The 17502-nt window shown below is 34.9% G+C and overlaps 1 protein-coding gene across 1 annotated transcript in view; it reads left to right on the top strand.

Annotated features, from left to right (window-relative positions):
• LOC136028857 (importin-7-like) overlaps positions 1–17502 on the top strand; it is a 79516-nt gene that overhangs the window by 46180 nt on the left and 15834 nt on the right. Inside the window, exons 9-15 of the mRNA XM_065706793.1 lie at positions 691–996; positions 2224–2361; positions 8477–8611; positions 9591–9602; positions 10360–10485; positions 12270–12401; positions 14337–14513. Coding sequence (XP_065562865.1) covers positions 691–996; positions 2224–2361; positions 8477–8611; positions 9591–9602; positions 10360–10485; positions 12270–12401; positions 14337–14513 — 1026 coding nt within the window. The remainder of the gene's footprint in view (positions 1–690; positions 997–2223; positions 2362–8476; positions 8612–9590; positions 9603–10359; positions 10486–12269; positions 12402–14336; positions 14514–17502) is intronic.

Here is a 17502-nt window from a genome sequence, read left to right as displayed (position 1 = left end):
TTCAAATTTCCATCAGTTGTTCCTTCCTTTTAGATATTTTCCGTTTAAATATGTAGAAGATCAATTGATGAATCATTTAATAATTAGCCAATTCGAAATATTAATTCAGGAAACTAAATAGATTCCTTCAAATTACCAATGTTCATTTCCAAAGTATTATTTTTAGGATCGTTTTCTTATACTTTTCAAGTCAAAAAGAAAAAGTTTGGACAAAAAAGTGTCCTTTTAAACTGTTAAATCAAACTGAAAATTATAAGCGTAACCGTTATAGTTTTGTTTTTCAGTGTCAATTTGATTATTATTGTGATTTTCTTGTTTTTGTTTGATGTTTGGCAAGTAGAAAATACGTTATATGAAATTTACAGCATCTTCAGTGAAGTTAAGTAACGCGGGTCAATTGATGAGTCGGATGGGAGGAGGTGGCAGCCACGCTTTTAATTCAGGCAGATCTTTTTGTAAACCGATACTTTGTATTTCATTTTGTTGTTGTCGTTGATATGACAAATCAAAAAACACTAGTCGAAAATCAAATCTTTTTTGGTAAGCATAAATGATACTAGCCTTTGGAGTGTTTAAGGGGACGGTAGCCTCTTTTTTATTTGTCGCCTTCTTTGTTCGCTTTAGGTTTGGATTAAAATATGCATGAAATATCAATGAAAGTTATTACGATAAATTTCTTGCCCTTTACAGGTCGGTGCCCTAAGTGAGGTTCTGGTTAAGAAGAAACTATATAGGAGCCAGATGGACAGTCTCTTAGCCCAATACGTCTTACCTGAGTATCAGAGTCCACACGGTCATCTACGAGCTAGGGCATGCTGGGTAATGCATCATTTTTGCGAAGTGAAATTCAAAGACCCAGAATTACTTAAGCAAGCTGTTCAGGCCACTGTCCATACTCTCCTCTTTGATAGAGATCTCCCTGTTAAAATTGAAGCGTCCATTGCTCTTCAAGCTCTTATTGGTAGTCAAGATTGCAATGAACTGATCCGGCCAAAGGTAAGTTAGACCAAACTGGACCATGCCAATTTACTTATGTTGTCTTTTTGTTTGGAGGTTGCCTTGAGAATTTTCTAAAGGAATCTAGATAATGTCAACTGAAGTGTTTTTTTTTTTTTTTTCTTTTTTTTTTATAGAGCGATTAACTTTTTGTCTGGCCTTTGAGGTTTTCGTCCTGTCTTAGACCTGGCCTTTTTTAAAGAATGGTTCTACTTTTCTATCATCTTTACTAATGAGAAAAAAGAGTTCCATTTGATTGGCATGAAAGATTTGTGAATGAAATTTTTAATTCAATGTTAGGTTCTTTCAATTTTCCCCCTCTATTTGACTTTTTTTTCTATTTTCTAAAGTTTTTTACGATCTCCACCCACTTCCCGAAACGGTTTTCGTGTGCTTGCCCTGTCCCTTTTAATGGAATTGTTTAATTCTGCACACTGAAATATCTAAAAATAGCTGATGTAGATAAAGCGAAGCACTTTTTCCTATTTTTGTTTACACCATAAAAGTTTGAATTGGCAAAACTATGTAAGGCAAAACTATAAGTTTCGATTTTTGGAAAAAATTGCAAGTCCATAACTGAAACAGTTTCAAATCCTAACAAAATCATCATTAGACTTTAAACTACTGAGAAAACGCTGACTCCTTTTTGTTGCTAAGGTCTGCAAATGGATAGAAAATGATCTAAGGTGAATATCTTTCATATTCTTTCAGTTTCTGACTGAAGTGCCAAGAAACGGAGATCAGCACCGCCGGTAGACTGTAAAGTCCAATGCCGTATTCTTTACTTACTTTTTACTTAATATATTTTATAAAGAGGATGTCATTGACTTTCAATATTGTAAGTAGATTAGTAAATCTTCATTCAGAGGCTCACAATAGGCACGGCTAGGGGGTATATTTGCATAATACATGGAGCGAAAACAAAGTTTTCTTTTTTTAAATATAGATCTTTATGGTAAATAATTTTGAGAAAATGGAAAAAATTGTGATTCTGCCGCCCATATTAGGAAGTTTCTAATTTTCAGATTTCAAATTCTTTTACTGACCGATTATTTGTCCCATCATTTAAAACTATGCTAAAAAAAACCGTAAAAGTCTTCTAATTAAATAGTTGTAGAATAGGCATGATATTTTACCCTCCAATTTTTTTAAATGATCTGTAGCTTCCAATGTTAAGTTTCATCATTTTTGTTGTTGTTCTTTTTTCAGTGTTGAGTCTTTTTCTAGATTGGTGAGATCACACTTCAGCTATTAGAAGTGCTACGCGAAAGTGAGAATGATGACATGACAAATGTAATCCAGCGAATAATTCTCGAATTTCAAGAGGAAGTTGCTCCTCTCGCTGTTCAGATCTGTCAGCATTTGGTAAGTCAAGTCCTATGACCCAGGGCGAGCTAAAATAATATGTCAAATTTGCAGACTCAATTGAAAAAATAAAATGAAAACCCAAAAATAAGTTTTCCGTTTGAGGTGTATACTCAATGTCCATGTTGGACATTGTCCTCAATGTTGTTTCGATTCTCTCGAAATGTCCATTAAGCAAAATATTACCTTCCCTACTCTGCTGAAGATGTTTTTTGAAAGCTGCACAGAACTTGAGGGATTCAGGCTTTTTTTCAATTTACTAGTGAAATTAAGAGAACATTTTTCCAAATTTAGGTTTGGGAGGGGGAGTTAATTTAGTGTGTTTTCTTCTAATACTACAAATGAATAAGTTCAGGCGTCTACTTTCTGTTGATAACCGTTTTGGAAGATTTTTTCTTTACTAGTCATAAACACGGAAATCCCCTTTTTGTAATGGATGAAAATCATATTATACTTGACCATTTTGCAATGTCAGGATATAATTTTACCACCCAGCTAATATTTTCACTTTCTTTCCACATTTATCAATTTTCAGTTGCTCAGTAATCCTCACGAATATTCTAGTTAACCTGTTACATTATCAGTTTTTGACTATATTTCGGCTATAAATAGACCTTTACTTTTTCTCTCCCTTTCTCTCTAGACCCACTTTAAAAAAAAACTACGTGTAGATGTTGCCTAACACTAGATGGATCGTTTCACTACTATAATCTATATTCTCTATAATCCGCTATTCTCTACGAATTCTCTATAATTCTCGAAATCTGCATGCTTAAAGAGAATCCCCCGAATTGGATATTGTCATGTGAATGACACCAATTTCTTGTTCGGTATTAAATTCAGTCGTTCGATAGATAGAGAGCGGTGACTGTGTATCGCACGTTTTCTAACTTAAAAAAGCGATTGGTATTAGATAAAGGGAAAAAAGTGAGAGTTATTGCTGAACTCTGTCGAAATCAATCTTTTTTTTGTCACTTCAAATCAATTTTGATATTACCTAATTCCTATCTCTGGAAAAGAATTACCCCAAATTTCCTATAACATACCACACCATCATCCGTGGACAGTATGGGTCGTCCGAGGGTGTTTTATTTTTATTTAGGCCACCTCAGATTCCTTCTCCAATCTGATTATGCCTCTAGAGATTTTTCTTGAGCCACGGTCGGTGCTTTATATGTCCAGGCGAATTAACTTCCCTCACCGAGTATGGTATTGGAAGGCATTACTGTCTTCAATTCAATTTACATTGGAATTAGGGGTTGGCCCCGTTTTTATTTTTGGACTAAAGTAGAAACTGTGAAAAATAGAAATAAAAAAAACGGAAAAGAAACAGAAACTAAAAAAAAACGGTAATCCAAATGTGTTTTTCCGGTCTTTAAACGAAAAATAGAAACGACTTGTTTTTACTTAATAACAACTGTTTAACATATTTTTTTAAGCTTCTTAAGGTTTACGAGAGTAAAGTAAACATTTACTGGAATAGATTTATAAAAATGACCAATAATAGAAAAATACTGTAAATTAAGATTAAAATTTGTCATAAAAACGTTCGAACTTTAAGTGACTTTGCAGTTATTCGTGAGCACTGCTTTGGCGTAAAGTACCCAGCAACACAAAAGGCAATCTAACTGATTGCAGGCGCTGAGAGATGCATGCCCATATTATTTCGCTAAACCCCGAGGAAGCGTAAAAGTAGTCACTCCAAAACTCTACCGGATCAGAATTATATTTCCTGATCTTGTTCTCTTGCTTAAGAAGACAGGAAGACTCCTTATTTGCCCTGATAATATTTTCTGCTACTTAGGCAATGCTTAAATGGATTATATTGCTCACATTTTGCCTCGGAGAGTTTATCCGTAGCCCAGTCAGCAAGCGAGCTGTCTTCTTGTTCAGTTGGAGGGACGCTAATAAGGAAAGATGTGCAGTTTAATTTTAATTAAGGGAGTTTTTCTGTACTCTTTTGCTTGGAAGTTCATTGCTGAAGAAGCGAAGAGATGGACTGATGAGCCGCCTCTCTGTGAATATGGCTCATTTTTTCATAAATTGCAGGGTATGAAAATTCAGCTGTTGTTAGGAGCTGTATATCAAACTTAGGACTGGTAAAAAAGTATACCCTGAGGTGAACAGCTAATAGTTCCCTCGGTCCATTGATTAACTCATCCATAATACTAGTATCTGGACTCTGACAAAGATCACTAACTATCACGGTTGCCTCTTTGAACGGAGGAAGAACCTCAATAACAGCTTCAATGGCGGACCGCGCATTGCCATGAAACTTGAGCTCTTTGATTTTAATATAGTGAAGGTTTCGTTTTGGACGAAATATTTCTATCATGGTAAGACTGCCGCCCCATTTAACAGTCTTGTTCTTTGTGGTGGATGAGCTAAGATTATAAGTCTTGCAGTTACCCTCAAAAACATCGTGGGATTCGGAAGATGCTTTCTGGATTCTAACTAGCATTCGTATTTTCACCAGTGCTGATTCCAGTGCCAATACTTCAGAAGAGACGCCTCTTTGTCTAGGTACTGAGTTCCCACTATAACTGTCAGGGTCTGGATAGTTAATTCCTAGCTTCTATCAACATCAATACAACAGTCAATGTGCTCGGTTTCTTAGAGAGCTTTCTACTTATCAAGACTAACCAAAAGTTGAAAATCCAAAATTCAATTAGACTGCTTTAATGTTGGACTAATTTTCCCATCGGCAAATCTTTTCTTCAGAACACGTTAAGATAGTGCAGTTTGAGGGCATGTATTGCAAATCCAATTAAAAGTCGCTAGATTCCGCCACGATTCTGTTCACAATTAAAAGATGGAAAAAGAAGAAAAATGGGCTTAACCAAAACAGAAACGACAAAACGGTAAAAGAAATTGAAAAAATTGAAACTATTTTAAAAAAAATCTCTAAAAAGTTCTCTAAAAAAAATCGTAAAATGGTAGGAAAAAAACAACAACCAAAGAAACAGAAACGGTGCCAATCTTCTACTCAGAAATGCATTCCACAAAATACAGTGCCTCGATATCAAACACTGGACAAGACGGCCAGTAGCTTGACGGAGACTGAAATTAGCAGAAGAAGGCCCCTGCTTGTGCTCACTTCTCTCAGGGGCCTTACGAGACGATTGTCACCACTTTCATCTCGTCTTTCATCTCGTTTTTGCATTTCGAAAATAATATTTCTCATTGTTTACAATATTTTTCTTTATATTGGCCCTACAAATATTGAAACATGGATTCATACACTTGTTTTTGCACATGGGCACATAAAAGATTGCTTACAATTCAAGTTCCAAATCAAGTGAAAAATAAGATTCAAAGGCGTATAACCCAAAAGCAGTTCACAGATATTTTGTGGATAAAAGAGCTAACTTTAATCTTTAATCTACAAACTTTAAACTATTTGCAGTCCATTTCTTCTTATTTGTTGGGAGTAAATTAGACTAATTTGCTCGAAAACTACAAGAGTAACGGGAGAAACTTATTAAGTAATATTAAGGGTACTAATCTCTTCTAGCCACCACACTCAAGAAGTGAAGTTAGGTTAATCCTAATAAAATATACCGAAATAGGTTGAAAATATAATACTTTAGTTACAAAATTATGGAAACTACAAGAGAAATATGGAAATCATACCGTCCAGACCGCATTATATTAAATGGTTTCTAACCTATCGTAACCAAAATACAAACCATATATAAAACATTAAACTCAAATATGTCTACATTGTAGTTAATCTTTCTCACGCTAAGCTGATCATCACCAACTACAATACAGAAAGAAACCGGTTCTAGTCGACCAAGAACTTGAGTGTGGGGCTAAAAGAGATGAGTACCATAGTAAGATCAACGCAGTATATTATGCAAAAGTGCGTTTTTGAAAATGTAAGAATAAGGGGCCTGAAATCAGGCTTACTCCTACTCTTATAGAGTCAGTGTTCCAGAGTCAGTACTAAGGAGTAAGAAGTTGTTTCTTAAGGGCTTGCTGGAGACATTCTATGTCTTACCAGAGTAGGACGTTGTTTCATGCAGATTTTATGTATAAATTCTTAAAGTATCGAAAAATCCAAGATAACATCATGACATTTAGTCTTTGAACGTAAAATTTCTCTCCTATACTGTCCAAAATGACCACATTCAGTGATATCATATGATAGTATCGAAGCAGCAAAATTTTAATTTGGACTTTCTCTCCCCTTTTTACAAATACTCCTTCTGCAGTATTTTTTTTTTTCATGGCAAGATTTTTGTAATCTTTTTGATAATCAATGATTCGATTTTTAAGTGCAAGAAAACGTTTAGTAAAAGGATGAAATTTATTCAACTATATAGTCCTCCTTTTAATAAATTAAATTTAAAAAAAACGCTTTTTCAATAGAAAGTAAAGAGTAACATTAAACTTAAAACAAACAAAAACTATTTCGTATATGAGAGGGGTTGTCCCTCCACAATACCTCGCTCTTTATGTTAAAGTTTCCTTTAGTATCTTTAAAATTTTTATTTACTCTAATTAAACGGCCCTTGAGTTTTAGGGGCCATTCTTTAAGAATTGAGACAAAAAGTCAAACTTCAAAGCAAAAAGAGCAAGTTATTGAGGAGGGGACAACTTGCTCACATACCTCATAATTTCTGTTCGTTTTAGTTTTTAAAGTTTCTTCTTACTTTCAGTTGCAAAACTTTTCTTATATCATTGTTGATTGTTTTTAAAATAATCCCGGATGTTCCGGCTCCCCCTCCATGAAAATTCCCCCCCTTCCTCAAGGGAAAGTTCTCCATGGAAATTTCAGCCCACGTAAAACAACCTCCCCCGTGGAAGATTCCCCCTGGGTAATTCCTTCCTCATTGAAAATTCCCCCAGAATATTCCTTGCAGACGGCCCCACCGGAGAAATTCTACTTAGCATAATTTCATTTGAGACTGTATTTTTGGATCGTTCTCAAATCATTCCATAAATCTCCCCTACCATGGAAAATTCTCCCCGGAATTCCACCCCCCTCCCAATGAAAAGTTGTTCTCGCGGAAAATTTCCCATGGAGAATTTATCACGTGAGAATTGCCCACTGAAATTTTTTTTCCCACGGATAAATTATCCAGAAACTTGAAACCGCGCTAAAAATTTCTCTCCAGACAATGCCCTGGAACATCTCCACGTGTAAAATTGGGTCGACAAAGAGAAGGTAAGGCATATAAAAAGGTTTTTGTATAGGTATTCTGGCAAATTCTCCTAGTGTTAAATTTCTACTGAAAATAAAAACCTGGAAATTTCCCTCACTACGGAAAATCCCCCAGCATAAAATTTCCTACACTCTAAAAAATGTTTGTATACTTCCCAAAAACATATAATATCCTTGAACAATGGACCGATTTCATAACTTGCAGCCCTTTCCCCAGGGACTGTGGGTTGTCATGTTATTCCCAAAGGCGTGTTTATTGGGCTTTTCCACTCTTCTGAACAAAATGGCACCCTTAAAATTTTGATTGAACGACTGAAGAAAATAGGCATGAGAAGGGGGCTAGGGGCTCTCCAATCTTTTCGTTTGCTCAAAAGGGAACAAGAAATTTTTGTTTCCGTTCTCAGAGCCCTCTTCCACTATTCTAGGACAGTTGTTTCGACATGATAACCCCTAGAAAAAAAAAAAAAAAAAAAAAACAAATATACACGCACCCAAAACCTTTTTTCTGACAACAAAAGTACGAAACTCTACATTTTTGCTGATGGGAACGTGAAACCTCTACGGTTTTGAGATTATCTGAAACAATGAATCTGATAAGTTCGGTTAAGATTGAATTTTTGGGTGCGTTTTCCCCCTTTTTTTGAAAATAAGGCAAATTTTTTGAGGCTCGTAGCTATTAATGGATAACACTGAACTTAATGAATCCTATGTATCCAAAACAAGCAAAAAAAGTCAGTTCTTTTGATGTTTCTATTGATATCGAAATTCCCGTTTTTAGAGTTCCGTTTACTGTTGATCCGAGTAGGTTCTTATTTACCGTTTGGTACCACCAATCCCTTTTTGATGCCCCTTTTTATGGTTTAGTTTCAAATTAATTTCATTGGGCACACGTGCCGTTGAATTCTATTTCATGATAATGAATCTACGTAATAAGTCCTATTATAGGTTGAAACATTTGGTAGACTGGTTAGTTCAGAAGAAGAAGATAAAGCATTGACAGCGATGAGCTTATTGAATTCAATTGGGACACTAGTTAGCCTCTTCGAAGATGAAGCTAATATAATAGATAAGCTTGAACCAGTAGCGTGGCCTTTCGTAAGATCCAAAGGACCAGAGGAAAAGTTTTCTGGAATTTAAAACTTAGTTTAATTCAATACCATTTTGTAATGGAAAAATTGTCCTTCTCTTTTATCGTATTTTTCTTCTTTGTCGATGCTGTAATTTCCCTGATACCAAAAATAAGGCTAGAAAGAAAGGATATTAAATGTGGGTTTCGTTAAAAAAATAAGCTATGAAAAAGTAGTATTTAGTGTCGTGGTTCCTTTGGGAATAGCTTTGATGAATGATGTGATTCCTCTAAACCTGCCCAGCAGTAAGGTCTTATATCGGTAAGGCAGTAAGGTAAGGCTTATACCAGGAGTAAGGTCTTAATCTTATATCGGAAGAAAATAATATTTTTTAGCTGAAGACGTTCAATAAAGGTTTCAATAAAGAGCGTTTTTGTTGTCTGTTATTGTTGGACACATCTAGGTTTTATTCGAATATTCAAGAGGAAGATGAATTTAATGATGAAGCCGATTTTATTTCTCTTAACTATTTCATGTATAGAAATTAAAAAAGTAAGTTCCTGTCAAAGCTACAGATAACGATTCCCATAAATCTACTGTTTTTAGGGAAGACATTTTGACTAGATAATTTTAGGAAAAGCAAAGGACTTGAAAATAGAACATTCCTGAAATGGAAAAAGGTTAGGAACATGAATCTAACTTGTTTTCGTTATTTTATTTCTGATTATCCTAATAGTTAATAAAGTCCCTTCTCAGTATCGTACAATGGTAGAATTTATACAACAAGAAAGAAAATCAAAAGAAATTTCTGTGAAGTCAAAAAGAAAGTTCTTAAAGGGCTTCAACTTCAGTTAGAATTGAGGCATATTCTGGAGATTTCTGGAGAAGCTATGTTGCGTAATTGTGGGAGAGGATTGGGATTATAAGAAACAGTTCCGAAACAAGTGAAAACTATTTTGAAGAGCCAAGCGACTACGAAATGGGAGTCTGAGATAGTGACCTCTGCGTCTCTCTCTGTGTATCCTAATATTAAGGAAATGAGGGAAGCAACCTTATTTTAAGGCGAGGTTTATTAGAAATGAACTAAATTAGGTGAATTAATATCAAGAGATTCATTTTTTTATTGTTGGAGACAAGAAAAAAAGTTTAACTAAAGTATATTTGCGCCCAATGTTAAAGATGATTTAATTCTTTTTCTGTGGCTTTTGTTGTGAACTATTGAGACTGAGAGGGAAAATCAAGCAGGGTGGTCTGAAAGGCAGGAATGGGTCTGTATTATATTAAGCAATTACCTTTTTTTTTTTTTGTATAAAAAGGCGGAAAAGCTGGTTAGTCAGGGCGTGCAGGATATACAACCTTTTAATTTTTAAAAATTAAGATTAGAATCTTGTTTGTTTTCTAGTTTATATTGAAGGGAATGATAATAGTAACCATGTTCGCAATATTTGATATCATAATATAAAAATGAGAAAATCATTTGTTTCGTAGTTTTCAGTATATTAGTGTACTTGTAGAATGCACGTTAGTACATTTCCTAACATATTTATGTGTAAAAACACAGAATAATAAAAATATTCATTTGCAATCTCCATTCATGTTTTTTTCTTAAATGTTTTTTTTTTAATATACAGTCAAGTTGTCAATCAAATAATTTCAAGCAAAACATAAAAAATAAAAACAGGGAATGTAATTATTTTAACTTCTAGATAGCTCACTTATCACTGGCTATGATTCTTAATTGTTTCAACTAATTTCGTTTAGGTAATTGGTCTAATTCTAATGGAAGCCAAGCTGGAGTTCTATGAAGAGGCTCTATCGCTTGTTGAAGATCTGACCTCGAGCCGTATTTCCGAAAATATGTGGAAAGCATATGAGCTTATCTATCAGGTAATTGCAGTCTTTAATCAGCTCAAAAGAAAATTGATGGAGTAAGAACGAGAGGAACAAACCCTGCAATGTAAGAAAAAAAAAGAACCAACAACAGTGTTTTGTATAATGTGATTCTTAACCTGTCAAAAAAGCATAAAATAGACGGAGCATAGATGAATAGAAAAGTATTTGTCGAAACTATTTTTGGTAGTTTAGACAAATTCGACTACATTTTGGGATTTCAGAAAAAAAAAGAAATTAAAGAACACTAGGATTTTTTTTTTTTTTTTTTATATATAGAATGTTTGTCACAAATGAAAGTTTGACTAAATAAGAAAATTTTACAGCCTCGACTCCATATTTCAAAGAATATATGGTATAGCTCTGACAAAAGCAGAACTTAAACAAGGAAATGCGGAGACAATGAAAATGGAACCTTCCTGAAAGGAAACAAATATTAAGAAGTTGAATCAATCTCGTTTTCATTATTTTATTTTTAATTGTCCTAATGCTTCGTGAAACACCTACTAATAAGAGTAGAGGTCTACCAAAATCATTAAAATTGTCAATATGTCATTTTAAACAATATACTCTTAATCAGCTGGCAGGGTCGTCAATTTCTGTAAATTAGAAATATCTGTGCTGAAAAAAAAAAAAAAAAAAAAAGTCTACCTTCTGCATGCAATGAGCTGGTTATTTAGTCAGATATGCTTCCTTTATAAAAAAAAATATTAACTTAGGAGTCCAAATGATTAAGCTACCAATATACGGAGCCATGCCTGCTTGGTAGTAAAACTAAACGCCCATAAACGTGTTGGCTTGGTGTAAAGAAGGGTTTTATCTCTACTCTGTGTGAAACCAGGCAAATTGGCAATACGAATCATTCACAATCAATCGTTATTATATTTTGAGAAAAAAAAATAATTAATTGACGTAATATTTAAGAGGGACTGTTATGATATCAGTAACTCTAGTTGTCAAGATGTTTCAGATCTGAAATAGAAGTCTTGGTGTTTTTAGACTTTGGACCGATTCAAAATTGAATCAGCATACTGGAGCTGTGACAAAATGAGACAATCAAATTTAAGGATATTCTAGGTGGTAATTTACTTCTCCATCCCCATTCTCAATGTTAACACTATGTCATGCTTTACATTTAGTACTAATCATTGTTAAAAAAAATTATGGTACAGCTTGAATAGTTAATCAGACGTTATGTTATGTACTACTCGTCTCTACTCAGCTTAGAAAAGTTTGATCCTCCAGACGACAGAGATAAGTATGCTGAGTTTGGTTTGGTAGAATGGGAAATAAAGAGATATGAGGTTGAGATTCAAGATATTTATATAGAATTTGCTTGAGGATAGCTTTAGGACCTAGTATTAGTGACGAGCTGCTAATGTTAGCCATACTTGCATCCTAAGCCCATTCTCTTTGGGCATGGAATACCGAAAATAGATTATTAGATAATAATCCATATACTTTTCAGGAGTTTTGGGTTTTTTGGACCTATAATGGTCGTTTGTTAATCTCCGGTGTCTTTTGCGAATGAATTGGTCTACTCACACGCTTATGTTGGGTTTGTTCCACCGCAAGCCAGTTCACAAATTGACTATGTCCCCCCGTTAGAAGTAATAGTTCTACTGTCCCCTAATTAGAAGTAATAGTTCTACTGTCCCCACATGAAAGTAATAGTTCTACTGTCCCCCCATTAGAAGTAAGAGTTCTACTGTCCCCCAATTAGAAGTAATAGTTCTACCGTCCCCCATTAGATGTGATAAAACTCATAGTTTTATTTTCAGACTTTCCAAAGAGATGCGTTTGACTACTTTAACGAGATGATGCCTGCTCTTCACAATTACGTAACCGTAGATACCGACGGTTTCCTATCGAATTCTGCACGTGTTTTAGCTGCATTTGAAATGGCCAAAGCGGTAAGGTTTTATCCTCTATCATTGTTTTCTTATTTTCCCCCAAATCTGGATGAATCTTATAAAAATTTATCGTAAAAACAAAATACTATTGATAAATAAGTAATTAAAAAGTTTGTTATTTAAGGCATTATTTTTCCGATGGGCTTGCTTTATTATTAGAAAAAAAAGAATTATTTGATTTTCTTTACCTTTTCTGATCAGCAGCTTCTGAGCACACAAGCGAATGGCGGATATTTACAGAAGTGACAAATAAGAAAAAAAGTTAATCAAACAAACCGGTTTAATTCCATAAACACAAATACGTGAAAATCTGATTGAAAGAAGCGTAAAATATTTATTGAAATTGATTATTTAAAATCAAAATTTCAATAGCGGGACATGAAATTTTAGTCATTCACATATTAATGTGAAAACTTTACTGTATATTCATATTACATGGTCTCTTACTGACGAGTTCATGCTAGGCAAAGTGAATACAGGGATGCCGCTAAATTTTAAATTTAGAGGAGGGTTATATATATATATATATATATAAAAAAAAAAAAAAAAAAAAAGATGTATTGGCCGATAACCGATATTTAATCTTGATATCATATCGTCATAAAAAGATTTTCTGAGCTCAGCTGTGATGTTAAACTTAGATTTGATGTCTGTAAAGGAAACAGATTTTCCGAGAAGAATTCGGCTTAACTGAGTCATAGCTGTAAAACGAAAAAAAGCCTTAATAAAATATGCGTATATTGGCTGACAATTTCCTCTGATGCCAACTTTGACTCAAGCAGACACAAGTTGACTTATAAATTACAATCTAAGCGATCGTGGCCATGTTTCACGCGGCCAAAAACCTGAGAGCATCCACACCATCGATTGAAATATGACCCCCTTGAAAGGTATTGTCGTTACCACCCACACGAGGACGGGATAGCTACCGCGAAATATTAGTCCGAAGGACCCAACCCCTCGGTAATACTTGACTTTGGACCTAGAAACCACTAGATAACAGACTAGGCTAAGATAAAAAGACTAAGATAACACCAGCTCTTAAGGTTTTTTAGTTTTCTAAATTTTATTTAACTACATGCAGCTGATAATATTGGCCCATTTTGATAGGTACTATCTTGAAACTTTCTAAGACTATGATATATTTTGTCGCATTTATTTTTCTGGTATTTCAAAAGCCTTAGTCTATTTAAATGCACTCAATCATCCTTGATGAAGCTGGAGAACTCAGTTCACCAAAGTTCTTAAGAATGTTTTTCAGTTTTCAGCCTGATTGGAAGCATTTTATAAATGGGGATGCGTCTAATTGGATCAACATTTCTCACAGGTTTCTCCATGAAAATAAGTAAGGCCGTTTGGTCGTTTAAGATTTTTCTTGAATAGCTTTATAAGCAATTACTAAGATATTTTCGAGTGCTAGTGCACTTCAACTTTTACTTAGACTGGAATACCTGCAGTCTGACTTTCACCATTGCATTCTTCTTCCCTACCCAGAAATCTTGCTAACTAAATACTTTAGTAGACTAGTTAGGAAGAACACCTGTAGACCTTTCACTTGAAGCGATTTGACACTTTAACAACACGAAGATAGTGCAACTCCTTCGTCTATTATTTTGTTCGTTCTTTAAGTGATTGACGATCTATCTTGAGATTCTCCTTGTGTCTAATTGCCTTTAATTAGTTCTTGCTAATTTGGCGTTTTGTTTTTACTTTTATTGTAGTAGATATTTGCTTTATTGTTTATAATTATTGATTTTTTTAATATATGACTTTGTTCAGTACTGATAGGCACATTTCTTTTTTGAAGTTATTATAGTGAATAACCAAGTTACCCAACCCGTTTTAGTTCACTCTAATACTCTACCCTGCCAAGCGTTAAATTCGAGTTACTTTTTTTAAGTGTCGTCATTTCTTATTGCTTCCGTTCTATTCTAGGTTTTATCTAATGATTCTGGTGAAGATCCCGAGTGTCATGCTGCCAAACTTCTTGAAGTAATCATTCTTCAATGTAGGGGAAGAATTGATGCTTGCATTCCCCCATTTGTAGAATTAGCCGTATCAAGACTCTTCAGGGAAGTCAAAACGTCTGAATTGCGAACAATGCTTCTTCAGGTACGTAAGGTCATCTACTGGTCAGAGTTCGGCAACCTCAAGTATTAACTCATTGTAGGCCGCATACAGCTTGTGTTTTCGCAAGTTCATTCTACTTTGTCTCAGTTTTTTTGTCGGGCATATTTGCTCAATTTTGTTTTGCATGGTCGTATCACTAGGAATAATTGGGAAAATCAAGTCGATCAGTTGTAAAATTAAGATTAAAATGCTAGAAGCCACAACAATCACACCTTTATAAGTATGATTCAGGGAAATGGGTAGTTTTGAAAGGTGAAGAAAATATGTTAGAAGATAAGATGCTTTATGAGTAAAATAAGTGCTTAAAATCAATAAAGACTCAATGCATAGAAATTAGTATTATAACACAGGCTAGTCCATAGAATAAACTATACCAAATATCACCTCCTAAAGCGTTGTCATTAACATACTAAGTGGAAAAGGGACATATAATTTGCGCTAACTCCATACGATGAGCTTGGCAAATAATTGTTGATAGTTCTTTTTGAATTTTCAATGTCTAGTGTGCGTTAGTAGGACGGCTACAAAGGTTGGGTAATAAAGAATTATAAGTTTAAGAGTTCAAACATTTCGTCCAAAACAATATGGCAACTTATGTCCACGACTATAAAGGGAATTTAACTGTATTTGTTTCAATGAATAATGATGTGATGAGTAGCTGTGTCCAAATGTAGTTTTCACTGCTTTTTTTGTTTGACAATCTCAAGTTTGTCGGATTGGTCAGTCGTCAGTCCCGGATCCCAAGCTCGTAGTCCTGGATTTACAGATTTTAGAACCTCAGTTGGCGTACCGAATCTATCCAGATTGGAAAAAAAAAGTAAGAAGGAAGGCTTTTTTAAAGTCAGATATTTAAGATGCGAATTCCCTTTTAAGTCTTCTTATAAAAGTATTGCAGGTATTTTAACTGTTTGCTCCGTTGGTATTAAGGAACCCGAGTCAGTCTAGCTGTCAAATTTTAGAAAGGAAAAAGTCATAAACAGCTCTTAGTCTCAGTAACCGTCAGTTTCACCCCTCTTCATTCTGTTTCGAACTGATTGAAGTTATCTTTAAGTCAGTATGGTCTGTGGTCGAAGGGTTTAGTGTCTGTGCTAAAACAGTTCATTCTTCAGTAAATTTCAAACGTTCACGAATTGTTGTGAAATAAGGCTCAAAACAATAAGAAATGAAAGTGGGTCAAATTTAGTTGCTTGTGGCGAGCCACCAAAGATTTAAAATTATGACGGCATATGGTCAGCGAGTTGGAAGGATCCAAGGATGGTGGATTGTCAGTGCAGTGCTGCACTGGTAAGTTACAAGGTCTTGGCAATAGGGAACACGGGGTGGATAATGAACCACGAATATCGCCGGTGGTGCTACTTTTGTTGGAATCTTCTAAGGTGACTTCACCCTAAGACTTCAAAGTCGTTTTATTTGGTATATCGTTTAAATTGAGTAATCTGCTTTGCACTGTTGATGGGCATGGGCAAAAAAATACCAATACCACGATAATATTATTATAATGCCATTAGGCATCATTCTTAGCTTTAATGGGATTAAATTCCGTCAGCTGCAATTAATTTCTTAGTCTCAGACCAATACCAACTGATACTGACAATATCAACAAGTGGATAGCTCTCTCTGGAGGCCATGTGTCATCAGATGTGGAGATATTTGCTGATCTGACATGGGTATTAAACCCAGGCTTTTGTCAGGTAAATGTCAGATAATAGATGCATGTACGTACGGCTTCGCCTGTCCTACCCTTAAAATCCTGAATTTCTGAACACTTCTTATATGAAGAATCATATATTTTATTTTTCTAGCTTTTAATTTTTTTCTTCTACTGATAGGGATGTTCACATTAGGGCAACAGGTCACAAAACACCGTGAAATTTCGTCAAAGACCTGTGTGACACAGCAAAACATTTGCTCGGGCAGTTGGCTTTAAAGACATCTTTAAAAACCTGTTGTTCTGTTTTTTTTTTTCTGCTTCCAACACTTCCGTGGAACCTAGATAGAAACGACTGTCGGCTAGGTTTCAGTGCAGGTGCCTCTGCGCGTTGGGGATACCCTATCTCGATTTTAGTGGATTAACTGACAACTATGCACTTGCACTAGACAGATTTTGGTTTGATCTTGATGCAATCTTATTTACCTGGTGTAGGTACTTTTGACAGATAACCAGAAAGACTTGTCTAGAGACTTCTGCATAGTGACAAAAATTTTGCGCTAATTCAAGCACAGGCTGTGTGGATGCGGTACGCGCATTGATTGGGCTAAAAAAGGGGTTGTTCTTTTGACAACTCATGTCAACCTGATATTTCAAATCAGGTTTGTTTTTGTCAGAACCTGACTAGTCATTTCTTTCTAGTGTAACAATATATGGCTCTAGGTACTGGAGCTCCACCGTAGGTCCTCATACGTAGCTCCTACATACTGTAGCTCCAGATACTACGACAGGAGTGGCTTCTAGGATTGGCTCTTGGCTCTTCACTTGGGTCGTTAATATTCCTTTTAATTTGCTCATGGGTCTTTTCGCTGTTACTTGCCTGTTTGGGGCTGCAAAAATTTCTTCTGATTTTAATCTAGACTGAATACTGGTTTTGGGATAATCTTTTACTCTGCAAGGTATGTACACAAAGGATTTCATCAATGTAATGGAATAATTGATTTTTCGACACTGGAAATGAAAAAAAAAACGTTGTGTACTAAATGTGTTATACGCCACCTGTTTTACTAGTTATTATCTTCGAGTAAACGCTACAGTGCATCAATCCATAAAAAAAATAGCGCTATTGTACAGTCAGCGCTACTATGCACAATTAAAGGAAGTGTAGTTCTTTGATTTAATGAAAATCTTAATCAGAGGAAAGTTTTGAAATCTTATAAATATCTTTGACAGAGGATGGCAAATAAACACTTATTAGATTTGTTGTTTGTATTTTCTCCACACGTTCCAAGTTAGGCCAGCAAAATTACATCTTTTTCTCAA

Source organism: Artemia franciscana, chromosome 7 (assembly GCF_032884065.1).
Source record: "Artemia franciscana chromosome 7, ASM3288406v1, whole genome shotgun sequence".
Taxonomy (NCBI): Eukaryota; Metazoa; Arthropoda; class Branchiopoda; order Anostraca; family Artemiidae; genus Artemia; species Artemia franciscana.
Note: the sequence above shows the minus strand (reverse complement) of the source record. Positions and strands in the feature narration are given on the sequence as shown.